Source organism: Heptranchias perlo, chromosome 3, assembly GCF_035084215.1.
Source record: "Heptranchias perlo isolate sHepPer1 chromosome 3, sHepPer1.hap1, whole genome shotgun sequence".
NCBI classification, from domain to species: domain Eukaryota; kingdom Metazoa; phylum Chordata; class Chondrichthyes; order Hexanchiformes; family Hexanchidae; genus Heptranchias; species Heptranchias perlo.
The window spans coordinates 76,198,030-76,214,534 of NC_090327.1; the positions used below are offsets into that span (position 1 = coordinate 76,198,030).

Below are 16,505 nucleotides of genomic sequence, written 5' to 3' on the forward strand. Positions count from 1 at the left end.
TTGGGTATGTTTTGAAAGAAAGTGAACAGTGTTTTTAATTGGTTATTTGTTAGTAAATGTAAAATCTGAGCCGATCAGCATGCATTGTGCGCTATGGATGCATCGGCCGTGGGTCAGACTCATGACATGTGTAAATAAAGTTTCCACGGCACTTCCGGTGAAGTTACGCCAGTGGAGCGGGAGCAACTTCGAGGAAATTCACGGACATAAGTTCAAAAATGGAGCAATGGCCAGTAGATTACAGGTACCTTAGTGTTAGGCAAGTACTAAGAATGGGAAATATTTGCCCCTGTGTAAATCAAGGGTAATTCTTTTTAAAAGAATTTCACGGTTAAGAATAAAATCTGGGTGACAGCAATTTTGAACATTCATTTCATTGCAGTTGATGCATTGGGTGACACAGTGGGGTGTTCGTATGTCCCTGCTTCATAGCACTGCAGACAGTAGCAAATGCATGTAGATGAGATCGACCTGAACAGAATGACACACAACTTATTCATTCCAATTAAAATGAGGCCTGGAATGTTTAGTTTAGGAGTTTTCTAAATGGATGCTGCTTGCTGCATGTCACATAATGACATTAAATGAGTGTCACATGATCACAACATAAATTGCACCAAAACATCATGTGACAATAAATGAAAAGTGTTGCTGAATATCTTTATCTACTACCTCTTGAATTGAAATGCTGTAAGACATGCCTAGTTGGCTCCATTCGGCTGTAGTGGGCTCTTACCTGAGTGTTACTATGATTACTGATGGCTGTGCACAAGCTGTAATTAGTGTGACGATGAAGAGGAATATCAGAAAAGGGATCAGTGTATTGCACGTCCGCTCACACTTGCCAGACACTGCGTAGCCATTCTCGTTCAGATATGTTTTCACAATAACCAATCGGAGCTGATTTCTCTGTCCGACTGTAGGTGGGGTTATGACCTGCCGACTTTGAACGCAGGCACAGTCAGTGTAGTTCCTCATCTGTAAAAAAAAATGTGATACTCATGAAGGAGCACCGGCATTGCGTGAAATTAATAATAGTCCACTTTCGGTCACTGCAAGAATTCTTGAGTCAGCCATTGCACATTTGCCATTGTAAAATTACCTCAACTGCTCCCTTTAAAGGCTGAAATATCAAAGATTTTCCAGGCTTTCCTTTGTCAAACTGAGTCATGGACCTCCATGCACATCCAGAAACACACCTAATTCTTTCAAAAAGGCATGGGAATTTTTTTGGGCACTACAACAACAACTTGCATTTATATAGCGCCTTTAATGTAGTAAAGTGTCCCATGATGCTTTATAGGAGTGTTGTCAGACAAAATATGACACCGAGCCACATATGGAACTATTAGGACAAGTGACCAAAACCTTGGTCAAAGAGGTAGGTTTTAAGGAGCGTCTTAAAGGAGAGAGAGGTAGAGAAGCGGAGAGGTTAAGGGAGGGAATTCCAGAGCTTAGGGCCTAGGCAGCTAAAGGCACAGACGCCAACGGAAGGAAATCGGGGATGCACAAGAGGCAAGAATTGGAAGAACGTAGAGTTCTCATAGGGTTGGAGGGCTGGAGGAGGGTACAGAGATAGAGAGGGGCGAGGCCAGGGAGGGCCACAAGGAAGAGAATTTTAAATTTGAGGTGTTGCTGGACCAGGAGCCAATGTAGGTCAGTGAGCACAGGGGGGATGGGTGAATGGGACTTGGTGCGAGTTAAGATACAGGCTGCGTTTATACCTCCCTTAGAGAGATGCTGGTGGTGCCGGCTCCTGATAGCATGGGCCCGATATTAGGAGGGAGGCAGGTTGCCAGCGGGGGGTCGACTGGGTGTGCCTAATTGAAGGTACTTAAGCGTGCTTCCGGGTTTCCCGTTGCAGACCTGCGCAGCGGGCGCACTGCGCACCCGCATCACAGGCTGTCAGCAGGAGGAGCCCTATTTAAAGGGGCAGTCCTCCAATGCTCCTCCTGCAGCAAACAACCATATTGTCAGCATGGAGCAGGCCAGAGGCAAGGCTGCTCCAAGGTTCAAATAAATAGCCCTTTTTTCTCCTTGAATCAATTTGTACAAGTTGTTCACTAAAAAATGTTTGCACCCAAAATTCATCAAGACATGGGTTAGCATCTTAATTTCAAACTGGAAAATAAAAATGAAGGAGGGACAGAAATTTATGAGACTGTGTAGAAACAAACTTCTGAGAGTCAAGGTTCTCTGACTCCTCACTCCAGGTGCTGCTCGATGGGGTCAGGAAGAGGAGGGAAACGTTTTTCCCATCGGATGGGAGGAAGTGGCCTCCCTCTGCCACCAAGAAGGCCTGGCTCGAGGTGGCAGAGGAGGTCACCAGCAGCAGCAATGTCATCCGAACCTGGGTCCAGTGCAGGAAGCGCTTTAATGACCTAACTAGGTCAGCCAAAATGAGTATACTTACGCATTCTCCCTCACTCCGTCTTCCACATCACCTCCACCACCACACAACTCCTTCTGCACTGCCACCACAACGCTCTCGCATCACTCCTCACATCCACTCAACGATCATCCTCACCTTGCCTGCACTTACTCACCGCCCCAGTTCCCATTTGAACACTACCACGCAACCCAATCCTCATACAATCTCATGGCTATATCTCACACGCACCCTCCCATGCATCTCCCTCACGCTCACCCCCACCCACACCAATGCATGTAGCGGGTCACTATGCAACCATCACTCAATCACGGCTCTCTGTGTTTTGCCTTGTTAGGAGAAGAGATGCCAGAATGCCCGGGAGAGGGCAAGGACCGAGAGGGCCCGCCACACCAGGTGGTCTTAACGGACGCGGAGCAGCAAGCAATGGAAATAAGCCGGACGCTGGAGTGCCAGTCCATGGCGGACACCGAGACTGGGAGCGCACAAGTGGCTGGTGACAGAAATCTAACACTCAGCACTCATGATAGCGAATGATCTTAACATCACTTGGCATCTGCAGCACCTCAACATCTGTCCACATGCTTAATATTGATTTCTGTTCTCTTGCAGGGCCATCAGCAACCGCCGTGACAGCGGAGGGCGATTCCTCAGAGGACCTTCCGGCCTCTGAGGGGGCATCGTCACATCTGAGCCAGCCATCCACCAGCGCAGATACACACACCTCGGTGGGTACCCGTCCTCACTTAGTTGGGCTTGCACACGATGAGTCACTACGCACATGTGAGCACGAGCAGACCCTGGTGGCAGGGACAGCCGTGAAGAGTCCGCATCAGTGGGAGCACTCTTCTCCAGGCTCTGCTCAGCTGGACCCAGAAGCATGGCCAGCCATGAAAAGGAGAGTCATCGAGGGGCAGCAGCACATTGCCGACGTACTGAACAGTTGCCACGCGCACTCTCCACAATCGCGCAGAGGACGAAGGAGTCCAACTCCTGCATGAGTGGAATGGTGGAACAGGTACAGGAGGGTATCTCCGAGATAGTGTCACAGGGACGTGAAGGCATCTCTGTGATAGTGTTGTGGGTAAGTGCGGGAATGTCTGCGATGGAGGAAAGGCTAGCCTCTATCGAGCTTCAAGCACGGCTCAATAATGAGTCCATTCAGGCCCTGACAACGGCCGTTCGGATTCAGGGTGAGCAACATTCTGCCGCCTTAAACAGACTGACAGATACGTTAAAACTGGCTTCACACAAGTCCTCCAAACTGTCGTCCAGCAGGGTGGAAGGAGTGATGTAGGCCTGGCTGAGGAGAGGGATGATGGCGAAAGGGGACATGGTAGTGGGGATGCCACTCAAAGCGCTCCCACGTCTCACCTGTTGCCCCCTCTCTCAACCAGTACCCACAATGTTGCCTCCTCTCAAGGTGGCTAAGTCTGCTCTTGCACAGGTGCAGGTGGAGCAACGTTTGGAGGGGCCCTCACGGGCACCGAAACCCAGAGGGCGTTCGTGCAAAGCATCTCATCGGTCAGGGGATGAACAAGAGCAACCTGCCACTACCTCTGCTGAAGCCACAGGGGTAGCACCACGTAGGGGTACCCGTAAACGTAAGGCTAAAGTTTTGTGAGCACAAAGGGGATGCACAAGGGTGTATGTCAGAATGTCATGTTTTTCATTTAGATTTGTTTCTTTTGCCAACCAAATTAAATTTTGTTATCACCACTACTGCCACGACTTTGCAAATCTTGTCTGGTTTGTGCAATATTTCCCTTTCCTGAGGATCACAATGAAGACCCACAGCTGATGACACCCATTGTGTCACTGCAGAGTGGGTGTAGGTGTATTTGCAGGGCTCTTTTGTGCAGATGACTGAGAGACGCCGGCAATGTCCCCGGTGGCACCCTGGAAGGATGCGGAGGAGAAGTTGTTGAGGGCAGTGGTGACTTTGACAGCGACGGGTAAGAAGATGGTGCTCGGGCCAGCCGGGAGCAGCTCGGCATCAATGAGGCTGCAGATGTCCACGACTACCTGTCGAGTGACTCTGAGCCTTCGTGTGCACTGCTGCTCAGAGAGGTCCAGGAAGCTGAGCCTCGGTCTCTGGACCCTGTGACGAGGGTAGTGCCCTCTGCGTCGCATCTCTCTCTGCGGTTGCCCTCCCTCCTGCTGTGCAGGTGGATATGTCACAGCACTGTGTTGTGGAGCTCCACGTGTCAGAGGTGGACGGCGTGGCCGGTGAGGCTGGTGATGCTGTTCGTCCTCCGATGAGGTCATGACTGCAGCTATAACGACCCAAATCCGGAAGATGTACATTTGAGGGGGTCCGCAAGGTAGGTACATGTGTCTGGACACCAGAGTTGAGGTTCCAAGTTGGTGAATTTTAGTGTTAGGAGGAGGGTGGTGCAGACCAAACTTTGTCCAAAGTCACAGAGTGGCCTCTTGCAATGATTGAAGGTCTCCCTCACCTGTCAAATGGACCTTTGCAGATCCCACAGGCTGATGGCTGCAACACGTCCATTTCAACTGGGAGTGTTTCCCCCAGTACGGGAAACACGCTCAGTTGAGATGAAAATCCCACCCCTCCTAAAATACCCTCCCAATCAGGTCTGCAAATGACCTGAACTATGTAATTAATTGCTTTAATTGGGATCCCGCCGGCTTTAATTGCCGGTGGGAGTCCCGCACGCGGGGGCTGCGCGCGCATCTAAGCGTGTCATTGGGGAACCCGGAAGTGGGTGGGTTGGAGCCAGGCTCCGGACCCACCCCGGGAATCCCCGATTTTAGGAGCCCCCCGCCACGAATGCACCCGCTCGGCCATCCGAAAATTGACCCCAATGTCTCACCCAGGTAGCACCCACCTCACTGTAAATTTGGTGGATTCAATAAATCCAAGCATCAGGAAACCAGTATTTATTCCCGATTACACTACACCAGTCAGTAGTTATTCCCGTTTACACTACACCAGCCAGTAGTTATTCCCGTTTACACTACACCAGTCAGTATTTATTCCCGATTACACTACATCAGTCAGTAGTTATTCCCGACTACACTACATCAGTCAGTAGTTATTCTCAATTACACTACATCAGTCAGTAGTTATTCCCGATTACACTACACCAGTCAGTAGTTATTCCCTTTACACTACACCAGTCAGTGGACGATGCATCTCGGCCTCCTCCTGATATCCCCACCATCACAGAAGCCAATCTTCAGACAATTCGATTCACTCCACTTGATATCAAGAAACGGCTGAGTGTACTGGATACAGCAAGGGCTCTGGGCCCCGACAACATCCCGGCTGTAGTGCTGAAGACTTGTGCTCCAGAACTAGCTGCGCCTCTCGCCAAGCTGTTCCAGTACAGCTACAACACTGGCATCTACCGACAATGTGGAAAATTGCCCAGGTATGTCCTGTCCACAAAAAGCAGGACAAATCCAATCTGGCCAATTACCGCCCCATCAGTCTACTCTCAATCATCAGCAAAGTGATGGAAGGTGTCGTCGACAGTGCTATCAAGCGGCACTTACTCACCAATAACCTGCTCACTGATGCTCAGTTTGGGTTCCGCCAGGACCACTCGGCTCCAGACCTCATTACAGCCTTGGTCCAAACATGGACAAAAGAGCTGAATTCCAGAGGTGAGGTGAGAGTGACTGCCCTTGACATCAAGGCAGCATTTGACCGAGTGTGGCACCAAGGAGCCCTAGTAAAATTGAAGTCAATGGGAATCAGGGGGAAAACTGTCCAGTGGCTGGAGTCATACCTAGCACAAAGGAAGATGGTAGTGGTTGTTGGAGGCCAATCATCTCAGCCCCAGGACATTGCTGCAGGAGTTCCTCAGGGCAGTGTCCTAGGCCCAACCATCTTCAGTTGCTTCATCAATGAGCTTCCCTCCATCATAAGGTCAGAAATAGGGATGTTTGCTGATGATTGCACAGTGTTCAGTTCCATTCGCAACCCCTTAAATAATGAAGCAGTCCGAGCCTGCATGCAGCAAGACCTGGAAAACATCCAGGCTTGGGCTCATAAGTGGCAAGTAACATTCGCGCCAGACAAGTGCCAGGCAATGACCATCTCCAACAAGAGAGAGTCTAACCACCTCCCCTTGATATTCAACGGCATTACCATCGCCGAATCCCCCACCATCAACATCCTGGGGGTCACCATTGACCAGAAACTTAACTGGACCAGCCATATAAATACTGTGGCTACAAGAGCAGGTCAGAGGCTGGGTATTCTGTGGCGAGTGACTCACCTCCTGACTCCCCAAAGCCTTTCCACCATCTACAAGGCACAAGTCAGGAGTGTGATGGAATACTCTCCACTTGCCTGGATGAGTGCAGCTCCAACAACACTCAAGAAGCTCGACACCATCCAGGACAAAGCAGCCCGCTTGATTGGCACCCCATACACCACCCTAAACATTCACTCCCTTCACCACTGGTGCACTGTGGCTGCAGTGTGTACCATCCACAGGATGCACTGCAGCAACTCGCCAAGGCTTCTTCGACAGCACCTCCCAAACCCATGACCTCTACCACCTAGAAGGACAATGGCAGCAGGTACATGGGAACAACACCACCTGCACGTTCCCCTCCAGGTCACACACCATCCCGACTTGGAAATATATCGCCGTTCCTTCATTGTCGCTGGGTCAAAATCCTGGAACTCCCTTCCTAACAGCACTGTGGGAGAACCTTCACCACACGGACTGCAGCGGTTCAAGAAGGCGGCTCACCACCACCTTCTCAAGGGCAATTAGGGATGGGCAATAAATGCTGGCCTAGCCAGCGACGCCCACATCCCATGAACGAATAAAAATAAAGGTTATCCTCGTTTACACTACACCAGTCATTAGTTGTCCCCATTTACACTATACCAGTCGGTAGTTATTCCCCTTTACACTATACCAGTCAGTAGTTATCCCTTTTATACTGCATCAATCAGTAGTTAATCCTTTTACACTACATCAGTCAGTAGTTACCCCTCCTTTACGCTACATCAATCAGTAGTTAACTGCAGCATTGAATCAGCTAAAGGCTGTGCGCTGACAGATCACAACCTCACAGGACTCCAGATAAAAGAAAACCAATATCCAGTTACAGTTCAGAGCGCAATGTAAGAAAGGTTACTGCAGCAGAAAAGAGATGGTGTATGAAAACATAAATCTATCAGCCAATCTTCGAACTGACAACTGGCATACTGAAGAACTGTAGTTCCAGAATCTAAAACTAAACGGGGGGGAAAAAATTGGATAGGGGTCGTTTTTGGGCGCAGGTAGCGTGATGTGCTATCACCCCAATGGCCCCTGTGCAGGCAGGATGCAAGTTTCAGCCCACCCGAGGACTCACCTGCAATCAGCATTCCATTCCGGGCCTTGCATGTGGAATCATTGCAATTTGCACTTTCCACCAGCCGGGGGAGCTCCAATCTCTTAAAGGCAGGTTGTCCGTCAGAAATCTCTTAAAGGTAGCTGGTACATGTTATTTGCTGAAAATAACAGTCTACTGTTTTCACGGAGTCTGAACAGAGATCAGACATCGCACACGTAAAACACAGATGCAGGTCCCATCACTATGTTTACACACTGATGAGTTACGTTAAAACATTGAATAAAGGTTGCACACTATTAAATCCCACATCCTCCAATCTGCATGCTGGACCTCACCAATCTACCGATCTGAGTTGGTACCAGGCCTGCGAGAGTGCATACACCAAGGTTCTCTACTAGAGACCTTGGTGCAAGAGGTGGACAGAAGGAGGGTCAATCTATATCTGCAGGGGGGGGTGCAAGAGGCCAGCCAGACTTATATCCAAAAGGCAGTGGGAGGCAGCGGGGGACGAAGTCAATGCCAGGCGCACAGCACCACGAACATGGATGCAGGGCAGGAAGAAATTCAATGCTTTGACATGAGTGGTCAAGGTGAGTGAGGTCAACTGTCAACTGCCAACTGCACCACTAGCCACATCCACTGCTCCACGCACTACACCCCCCATCACCCGTCTACCAACAAACTCTTTCAATTAGTACTCAACTCTTCCAACCAGATGCTTCCTCTTACCCTTAAACATTACCACTGTTGCAAGCTGCCCACCCACAACTCACAGGCCAAACACACTGGCAGCTATTTAACCATGACGAGGCACATTACCTAGATACACGTCCCGCTTTCTTGCAGGAGAAGGTGGCGCATATCAAGAGGCAGCAAGTGGCCGTGGCATTTAGCCCCTCGAGCCTGTTTCACCATTCAATGAGATCATGGTGGTCCTGTGACCTAACTCCATATACCTGTCTTAGCCCCATATCCCTTAATACCCATGGTTCACACAAATCTATCAATCTCAGATTTAACTTTCACAAGTGAGCTAGCATCAACTGCCGTCTGCAGAAGAGCGTTCCAAACGTCTCCCACCCTTTGCGCGTAGAAGCATTTCCTAACTTCACTCCTGCACGTCCTGGGTCTAAATGTTAGACTATGTCCCCGCATCCTATAGTCAAGTCTAGGAGACCTTCAAAAACAGTTACAAATGTCTTGGCAGCCAGAAGCAATAATCCAGCCACTGACCTGTAAATCCTGCATGGTCCCTTTAAATAGCGCTGGTGGGGGGTCCTCCAGGCACCCTAAGATATGTTCTGATGGTTGGGGTTAAGACTGTGCATTGAGTTGAGTGTTAAGTCCAAAAAGGGTGTCTATCACTTTAAATCAGCGTTGCACACTGATTGAAGCCATTTTCTCCCTACTTTACATGATTCCAGCGTTCATTGTCTGCGCCTGCACTAACTCCTATACCAAGATGGCATCCGGCGTACGCCACGCTGGAAATGTGCATGCGCATACAAGACGCCATCTTGGATGTTGGAGAGGCCGTGTAGCGCTGAAACAATGGGCGCTACACGGCCCAATTTAGTGCCCGACATCTTTACAGACTCATGCTCAATTTCCAGGTGTCCAACAGTGATTTTGAGAAGTCAAATGGAGTTAAAGCTGGTGCTGTAACTATATTCTACTCTGTTATCTTTACTTTTTCTATTATAGTGGTTTATAGTGTCTCAATGTAAGTATTACACCAATCTTTTATCACAGTATTGTTTAGAAATCAGTATCCATTGAATGAACGGCTTGAATTCTTGCTATAAGTTTAATTAGACGGTTTTTGTAGCTTTAACGTCATTCAGATAAGAAACACACTGGGGGTAATTTTGACTTTGGCCAATAGTGTAAAATGGGTGATAACAAATCAGCAGCCTGTTTTACATCTCTCCCAATTTTTACTTCCATTGCTTTCAATAGAAATTAAAATCGGGAGAGATTTAAAACGGGCTGCTGATTCGCTATCACCCGTTTTACACTATCGCACAAAGTCAAAATTACCCCCAGTGTGACTCTGGAGTGCATGGGTCTGCCAATCATCTGGGAATCTTATTTTGACATTCACCACTGTGTGGTAAAAGTTATCAATTTTGCTACTCACCTCTGTGCTTTCATTGATGACGTTTGAGCAGCCAGCCAAGCAAGGACTGAAGTATGTGATCCCATCTGATCCACAGACCGGCTCATACTCATGGATTCTGCACCCACAGTTAACATTGCAGCCACCTGTTAGATTTCTGTGTGCCATTGTAAGCGAAGGACTGAAAGGAAAGCAAAAAGAGCTGTTTCTACCATTATTCCTTCTATGAAAAACCACTGAGCTTGCTCTCTCATTATGCCTTTCAAATACAGCATTAGCAATGAAGGATTTTTTTTGCCGACGGTAGAGGGAGGCGGATAGGTTTAAGCAGACAGTTGTGATGTCGATGTGAGTCTGTGCCCAGGGTTACTAGGTGGCAGTTAAGTATTCTGGAGGTCATATAAAGGACATAGTTATATTAAGGTAAGTATATTTCAATCATTTCTTAACCATTTTTCATTTTCCCCTTCCTATGCCAATTGGTGTAAGCTTTTTTTTGCTCTAGCACTATCAGTGGAGATTTAATGGAGGTTTTTAAAATTCTGAATAGTTTTGATAGTGAATAAGGAAAGACTATTTTCTCTGGTTGGGGAGTCACAACTGATAGAGATCATTTTAAATGTATTACCCAACAGTGAAAAGAAAGGTTAGGAGTAATTTCTTTAGGCAGAGGGTTGTCAAGAGTTTGAATGCTTTGCTACAGGAAGTGGTTGAGGTAAAGACCATTATTGCATTTTTTTTAAAAAGGAAATTTGGATAAATATTTGAAGCAGAGGAAGGTACATGGCTATAGAGAGCGAGCAGGGCAGTGGGATTCATTATGGATTGCTCTTGCAAAGAGCCAGCACAGACAATGTGGGCCAAATGCCTCCTTCTTTGTTTTAAGCTTAAATGGTTCTGCTTGATGCTTTTAGAAGAAGGGATACCAAGCAAGTCAGACTGCATGAAAGATGCTCTGTGCCCACCCATGGGTACCTGCAGACAGACATGGTCAGAGCTTGCTTTGGCAGACAGTGTATGTTGAGGCTTCCTTGACCAAAGGAAGCTGGAACACCTGACCTGATGACACCACTAGGCTAGCTGAATGAATGGCTAGCCGTAATGTTGAATACTTCCTCACGAGCACTAATCCCAGAATCTCATGATTTCAGTGCCAACGTAATGATAAAAAGGCATGCCATGGTGATCACAAGCCAGCATAATCTGATTGGCTGCACCTGTCAACATGTCACCCACTATTTCTGCAGGTCCTGGCACAGCTACCTGGCAATGACCATGGGGAACTGTCAGTGTCTGGGTCAGCCTAAGACACATATAGCTACCAGGCAGCATTGGTATGACACATTCAGTGTCAGTAATGATCAAGTGTGGCCTGAAACATGGTCCGACCACTTTAGAAGCATACGGCAATATTAACTTATGGGAATGGTGCCGAGAAGTGGCACAGAGGATCAATGTCCTTGAAAACATCTCATGTATCATCATCTCCACTTTGGCAACCATCACACTGATTTGCAGACTCATGCCTGCATCTTCATTTTTGTCTGTCTTAGTCCCCTGTACCTTCAGCTTTGGCAAAGGCCGCTAATGGGTTGGAATGCCTTTTGGTCCATGTTTTAATAAATTTGTCACCCTACTGTGACATTCTCCTTTTATTGTCCCAATCCCTTTAAGTTTCACTTACAGGTGATTTTCCACTCCCGCCCTTAGGGACCAATTTCAAATGTGGCCGCCCAGCGTAAACGGGAGGGCAGTTGCCTGAAAAATGATGTCAGGTCATTTACTGACCCATTTATGCTGGTCTCTAACCACCACTATGGGGCCTGTAGATGGGCGGCTGGAGTGCCCGCCTGTTTTAGGCAGGAGGCCACTTTTAATATGCAAAGTGGGGTCCTAAAACGAACTTAGAACCTAAATTGCAACTTTGGGGTAAAAAATGGGCAGAACTTGTCAGATCCATGCAAATAAAGCCCAATGGCTCAGATCTCCACAGTCGCCTGCTTTTTGCCAAATGTTAAAATGGCCCCTTAGTGTGATCTCTACATTCATTGAATCTGCAGCTGAAGCTATGCTAATGAGGTGACCATGCAAAGTTGGGTGTAAATGGTCCACTTACATTTGAGCCACTCTGAAACCCTCCAATATCCATTCTGGCATAAATGACACCAAAACTGGAAAATATAATGAGGCCAGCTGTTCATTTGCTCCATAATTGGGAGCAAGGTTTTGTTTATTTCTGCTCATATTTATAAATAGATCAAGCCATTAAATGGACTCAGACATTTTTATTTAATAGGAAGAGCGTCATTCAGAACACAGGGCCTCATTGTTTTAATAAGGGACTCAACATTTGCCAGAGTCTGAAGTCTGTCATCACTGATGTCACTTTGTAGAATAATCTGTGTGATGATCATTTTTATCCTTGCTGCAATGAATGTGAAACAACCACAGGATAATAAAACACCGTACAGCACTGCCAATTCTCTATGTCACACTGTAGCATTTTAATAAAAATATCCCCAAAACTGCAGTTTAATTTGCATCTATAATTATAACCAAAACACTTTACATATTTCATGCCATATAAGCAGCATTATGTGGCCTGTTTTGGACACACAGGGGGTGAATTTGGTCTTTGGCAATAGTGTGAAACGGGCGATAGTGAATCAGCAGCTCGTTGCGCACCGTGCCCGATTTTATTTTCATTTGAAGTCAATGGAAAAGAAAATCGGGTGTGGTGTAAAACAGGCGGCCAATTTGCTATCGCCCATTTTGCGCTACTGCTGAAGACCCACAGGGTTTTACAAGCAATACAACATTACAATCACAAAAAAGAAGGCCAAGGCATAAAGTAAGATCATTCTTACCCTGTGGTGTATGGTATATTAATGCCCCCAAGGTTAATGCTTTCACAGCCAACAATGAAGAGTGTAGAGAAGCACAACAAAGAAACCCCACTGCAGATCATAGCAAGCTTAGCTGATTCTCGTGCCCCAAGCTTGAGCTTTTTAATAATGTAGCCCCCTAGGACAATGCCAACACCAGCACTGGGAACAATGATCACACCTGGAATTAAATCAGAGCACTAACTTACAAATGATTCACTGAACAGAAAACCGCATTTCAAACAGTAACTCTAAAACTCTAAACACGAGTGATTTGTGTTTGCTAGCACCTTAGTTTGCTGCATTTCAGCCCAGACAGTTTATACATAACATATGTATTTTTATGTGCACATTACATGCCTACATTGCTTAAATGTTGGAATGTAAAGTTCACAGGATGGATGAGATTATTCAGTATTTTATTGATTTTTTCCTCATTTTTAATTACTCCCTCCCTTTAACCCTGCCTCCTCTCGCTACCATTTTCAAATTGATTTGGGAGGCATGCTATCTGCTTCCTGACCTCTAATTCCGCTACATCTGAGTAGATCTGAGGATGTGTTCAAGACCAGTGAAGGTTGATTCATTCTATAAATTTTCCTCCAACCTCCCTGTGGGAAAGCAGCTCACCTCTGCTCACTGCTTCCCTGAGAGGGTCTTGTCTGGCTGAATCATGGATGTACACTGGCCCACATCCTAACACGTCATAGTGTATCACTTTGTAACCAAAGTACACAAGCATTTAATGCATAAATAGGTTTACATGCAATGAACACAGACAAGCTATCAACATCAATGTATCTTTAATGTGACTAAATAGAATAGAAAAACTCCATGTTGACTTTTCATACTGAGATTTTACTTATGGAGGTGTTTGGATTCCTGTAGTGATTTTAAACTTTTCTTCGTAGGGGACTCCCGACAAATACTGACACCTTCCTGGGGACCTCCTGTCTGATTGGTTGAGGGATAAATATTGGCCAGGACATTGGGAGAACTCCCCTCCTCTTCTTTGAAATAGTCATGGGATCTTTTAAGTCCACCTGAGAGGCTTAACGTCTCATCCGAAAGACGGCACTTCCAACAGTTGCAGCACTCCCTCAGTACTGCACTGAAGTGTTGGCCTAGATTTTGTGCTCAAATTTACATAGGCAAAACTCGTGTGAAATGTGGACACAAGGATTTATAATGGGAAAAGGTTGCATAAAAAGTATTACAAAATTGTGACAAGAAGAAGTGCACGTGGATGTAAGATTTTTAGTACATTGCATCTATATCATAGATATAGATAGATATATAGGGACTAACTTCAAACTTCTTTCTCATTTGTAGCACGGTATGAGGGACCTGGGTGATTGCATTAGGTCATTTGGTGACATCACTCCATGCCGCTGGCACTTGTAATTTATTGAAGAATGGCTTCCAGCTCCAAATAGGAACATCCTCCTTTAGCGCGCCTCTTGCCGCAGGAGCGTCAGCATCAAAGGGTGCAAATGTTGCCCACATGTCGCCACTGTGCTATTGTGAACAACTAGTCCAATTCTCTGTCGCCACCACAACTTCCAGACACTGAGGCCCTTTAAGAGCTCCTGTCTTGCCCGAATTTACACTCCCAAGCCAAGTGTGCTACTGGCTAATCTCCATGGCAAGCTTTTTATGTGCAAGTATTCAAATTGGAGGGGGGGGGAATTCTTGTCGCAAAATTTGGCACGGCCTGCTCCGCACTACCAGACAAGCGTGTCTGTACCACATGCTAACACAACCCCATTTTTGCCTTTGGTGTAAAATGAAGGTTCCCGTTGCTTGCTGTTCCCCTCTCTGGGGATCTGTATGGTAAATAAATTGTAAGAAGAAGATGGAGCATAAAATAAGCCTTTGATGAGAGCTAACTACTATTGACAGTAGTGCACCACTGGACAGCTTACTAAGAGACCCTGGTTCATATCCCATGACATTCAAACTCTGGCTTCTTGTTTTAGATCGTTACAGCTGGCTCATCCAGCAAAGGGAACACTACCCAAAGGGTTCCTTCCGACACCAGTCAAATGGGTTTACAGATAGGATGGATCAAAGAGAAGTGACAACAGAGTTCATGAAGAGGTCTGTGAGTTGGACTGTCCCACTCTCACAAGAAAGACTGAATATAGGGAATTGGAGGGACTATAGGAGTTATCCTCACCAATTGACCATTTATAAAACCCAGCATACCAAAAGCCTGCAGCATACCAAAAGCCTGGAGAAAAATTACACAGAAAATTAACACGGCACTAATTTATTTTTATATATGTATAATTTTACTGTCTGAAACATATGCTCATTAGGCAGGAAAAACAAAGAAGTTATGTTGAATTATTGTTTCAGATCACAATTACCTCAGGTACACTGAGATTCAGTACTAAAACCTGTTTTCAGTATATGCTAATGTTTAGTTTGGATTATTGATGCTGTCCCAGGTGGACTGAATGTTATCAGCATTCATTTAAATTGGAGCTGGATGTAATGCATCCCCTGAGGTGGGCCTGGATTTACCCTGATACCTGGGAATCAAGTGTGTTCCATTGAATATTGAAAGTGGATTGCAGACAATTTTGGGTCTGATCCATTCTCCAGTTTACTGTACGAGTAACCTACAGGACTCATTTGGCAGACAAAGCTTGCCCACCTCATTTTATTAACCTCACATATCACAGTGATTTTGGAGGCAGGCAAGTGCATATCCTTTCACAGGGAAAGACAGAAAACTTGATTCGAGGAAATTCAACATTGCACTGCCACTTGTGAGAGCTTGGCATCTATTAGACAATTTCTTCCTGTGCCACTTGCATTATAACGTTCTGGATGTGATCAGCAAATTCCTATGTTATCCATCATTTTGGTTCATCTTTCAGTCTCTAGCTGAGAGATAGTCAGCACTGGCAGCCAGCTTCTAGCCAAAGCTCCACTTGCTTTGAAGTATGTGGTCCTGCTGAGTTAGGGCTTTACAACCTGGCACATACAAGTGCTGTCTCAAGCAAAGATTTGTAATGCAAAAGCAAATAAAAGATTATTTTATATATAAATATTTACATATGAATGAGAGAGTGAGAGGTGAGTCACAGCATGTTTCAGCTATCAACATATTCAGCCAGCCTTAAAAAGTGGTTCCCCATTTATTTTTCTGTTGGTGAGTTTTCCCAATTGAATTTTCCTGATCCAGTTTATTTCTTCTGTTACCCTTGGCAACAACCCCTGGCAACTGTTATGATGTAAGCTCTGCTATGTAGTTTCATATCAGGTGACAGGAATTCATTCTATTTGGCATGATTCATGACCTGCAACTAAGAATGGAGCAGCAGGAACTGAAACTTTGGTAGTGCACCTGCCAAATATATTCTGCTCGAGAATATATGCAGTGCATGGCCAACAAAATTATTATTTTTTTAAAACATTCTTACTAGATCAAGTGTCCAAATGGCCTGGGTGCTCTGTATAGATTTTAAAATAACAATTTTTTCTTGCACCTTAGGATGGAAAACAACTGTAATTTGGGCTATGAGTCCATTTCCACTCTGACATGCTAACAACAACAACTTGCATTTATATAGCGCTTTTAACGCATTAAAACATCCCAAGGCACTTCACAGGAGCGTAATCAAGCCAAGGAAGGAGATATTAGGAGGGGTGCCTAAAAGCTTGAAGGAGGAGAGAGGGGTGGAGAGACGGAGTGGTTTATGGAAGGATTCCAGAGCTTAGGGCCTAGTCAGCTGACGGCACAACTGCCAATGGTGAGGCAACGGGAGTGGGA

The 16,505-nt window shown here is 46.1% G+C and overlaps 1 protein-coding gene across 1 annotated transcript in view; it reads right to left on the bottom strand.

The window, feature by feature from the left end:
- slco5a1 (solute carrier organic anion transporter family member 5A1) overlaps positions 1-16,505 on the bottom strand; it is a 183,976-nt gene that overhangs the window by 7,642 nt on the left and 159,829 nt on the right. The window contains exons 6-8 of the mRNA XM_067975894.1: positions 12,704-12,902; positions 9,858-10,017; positions 737-978 (exon numbers count right to left, since the gene is read on the bottom strand). Of these exons, the coding sequence (XP_067831995.1) occupies positions 737-978; positions 9,858-10,017; positions 12,704-12,902 (601 nt within the window). The remainder of the gene's footprint in view (positions 1-736; positions 979-9,857; positions 10,018-12,703; positions 12,903-16,505) is intronic.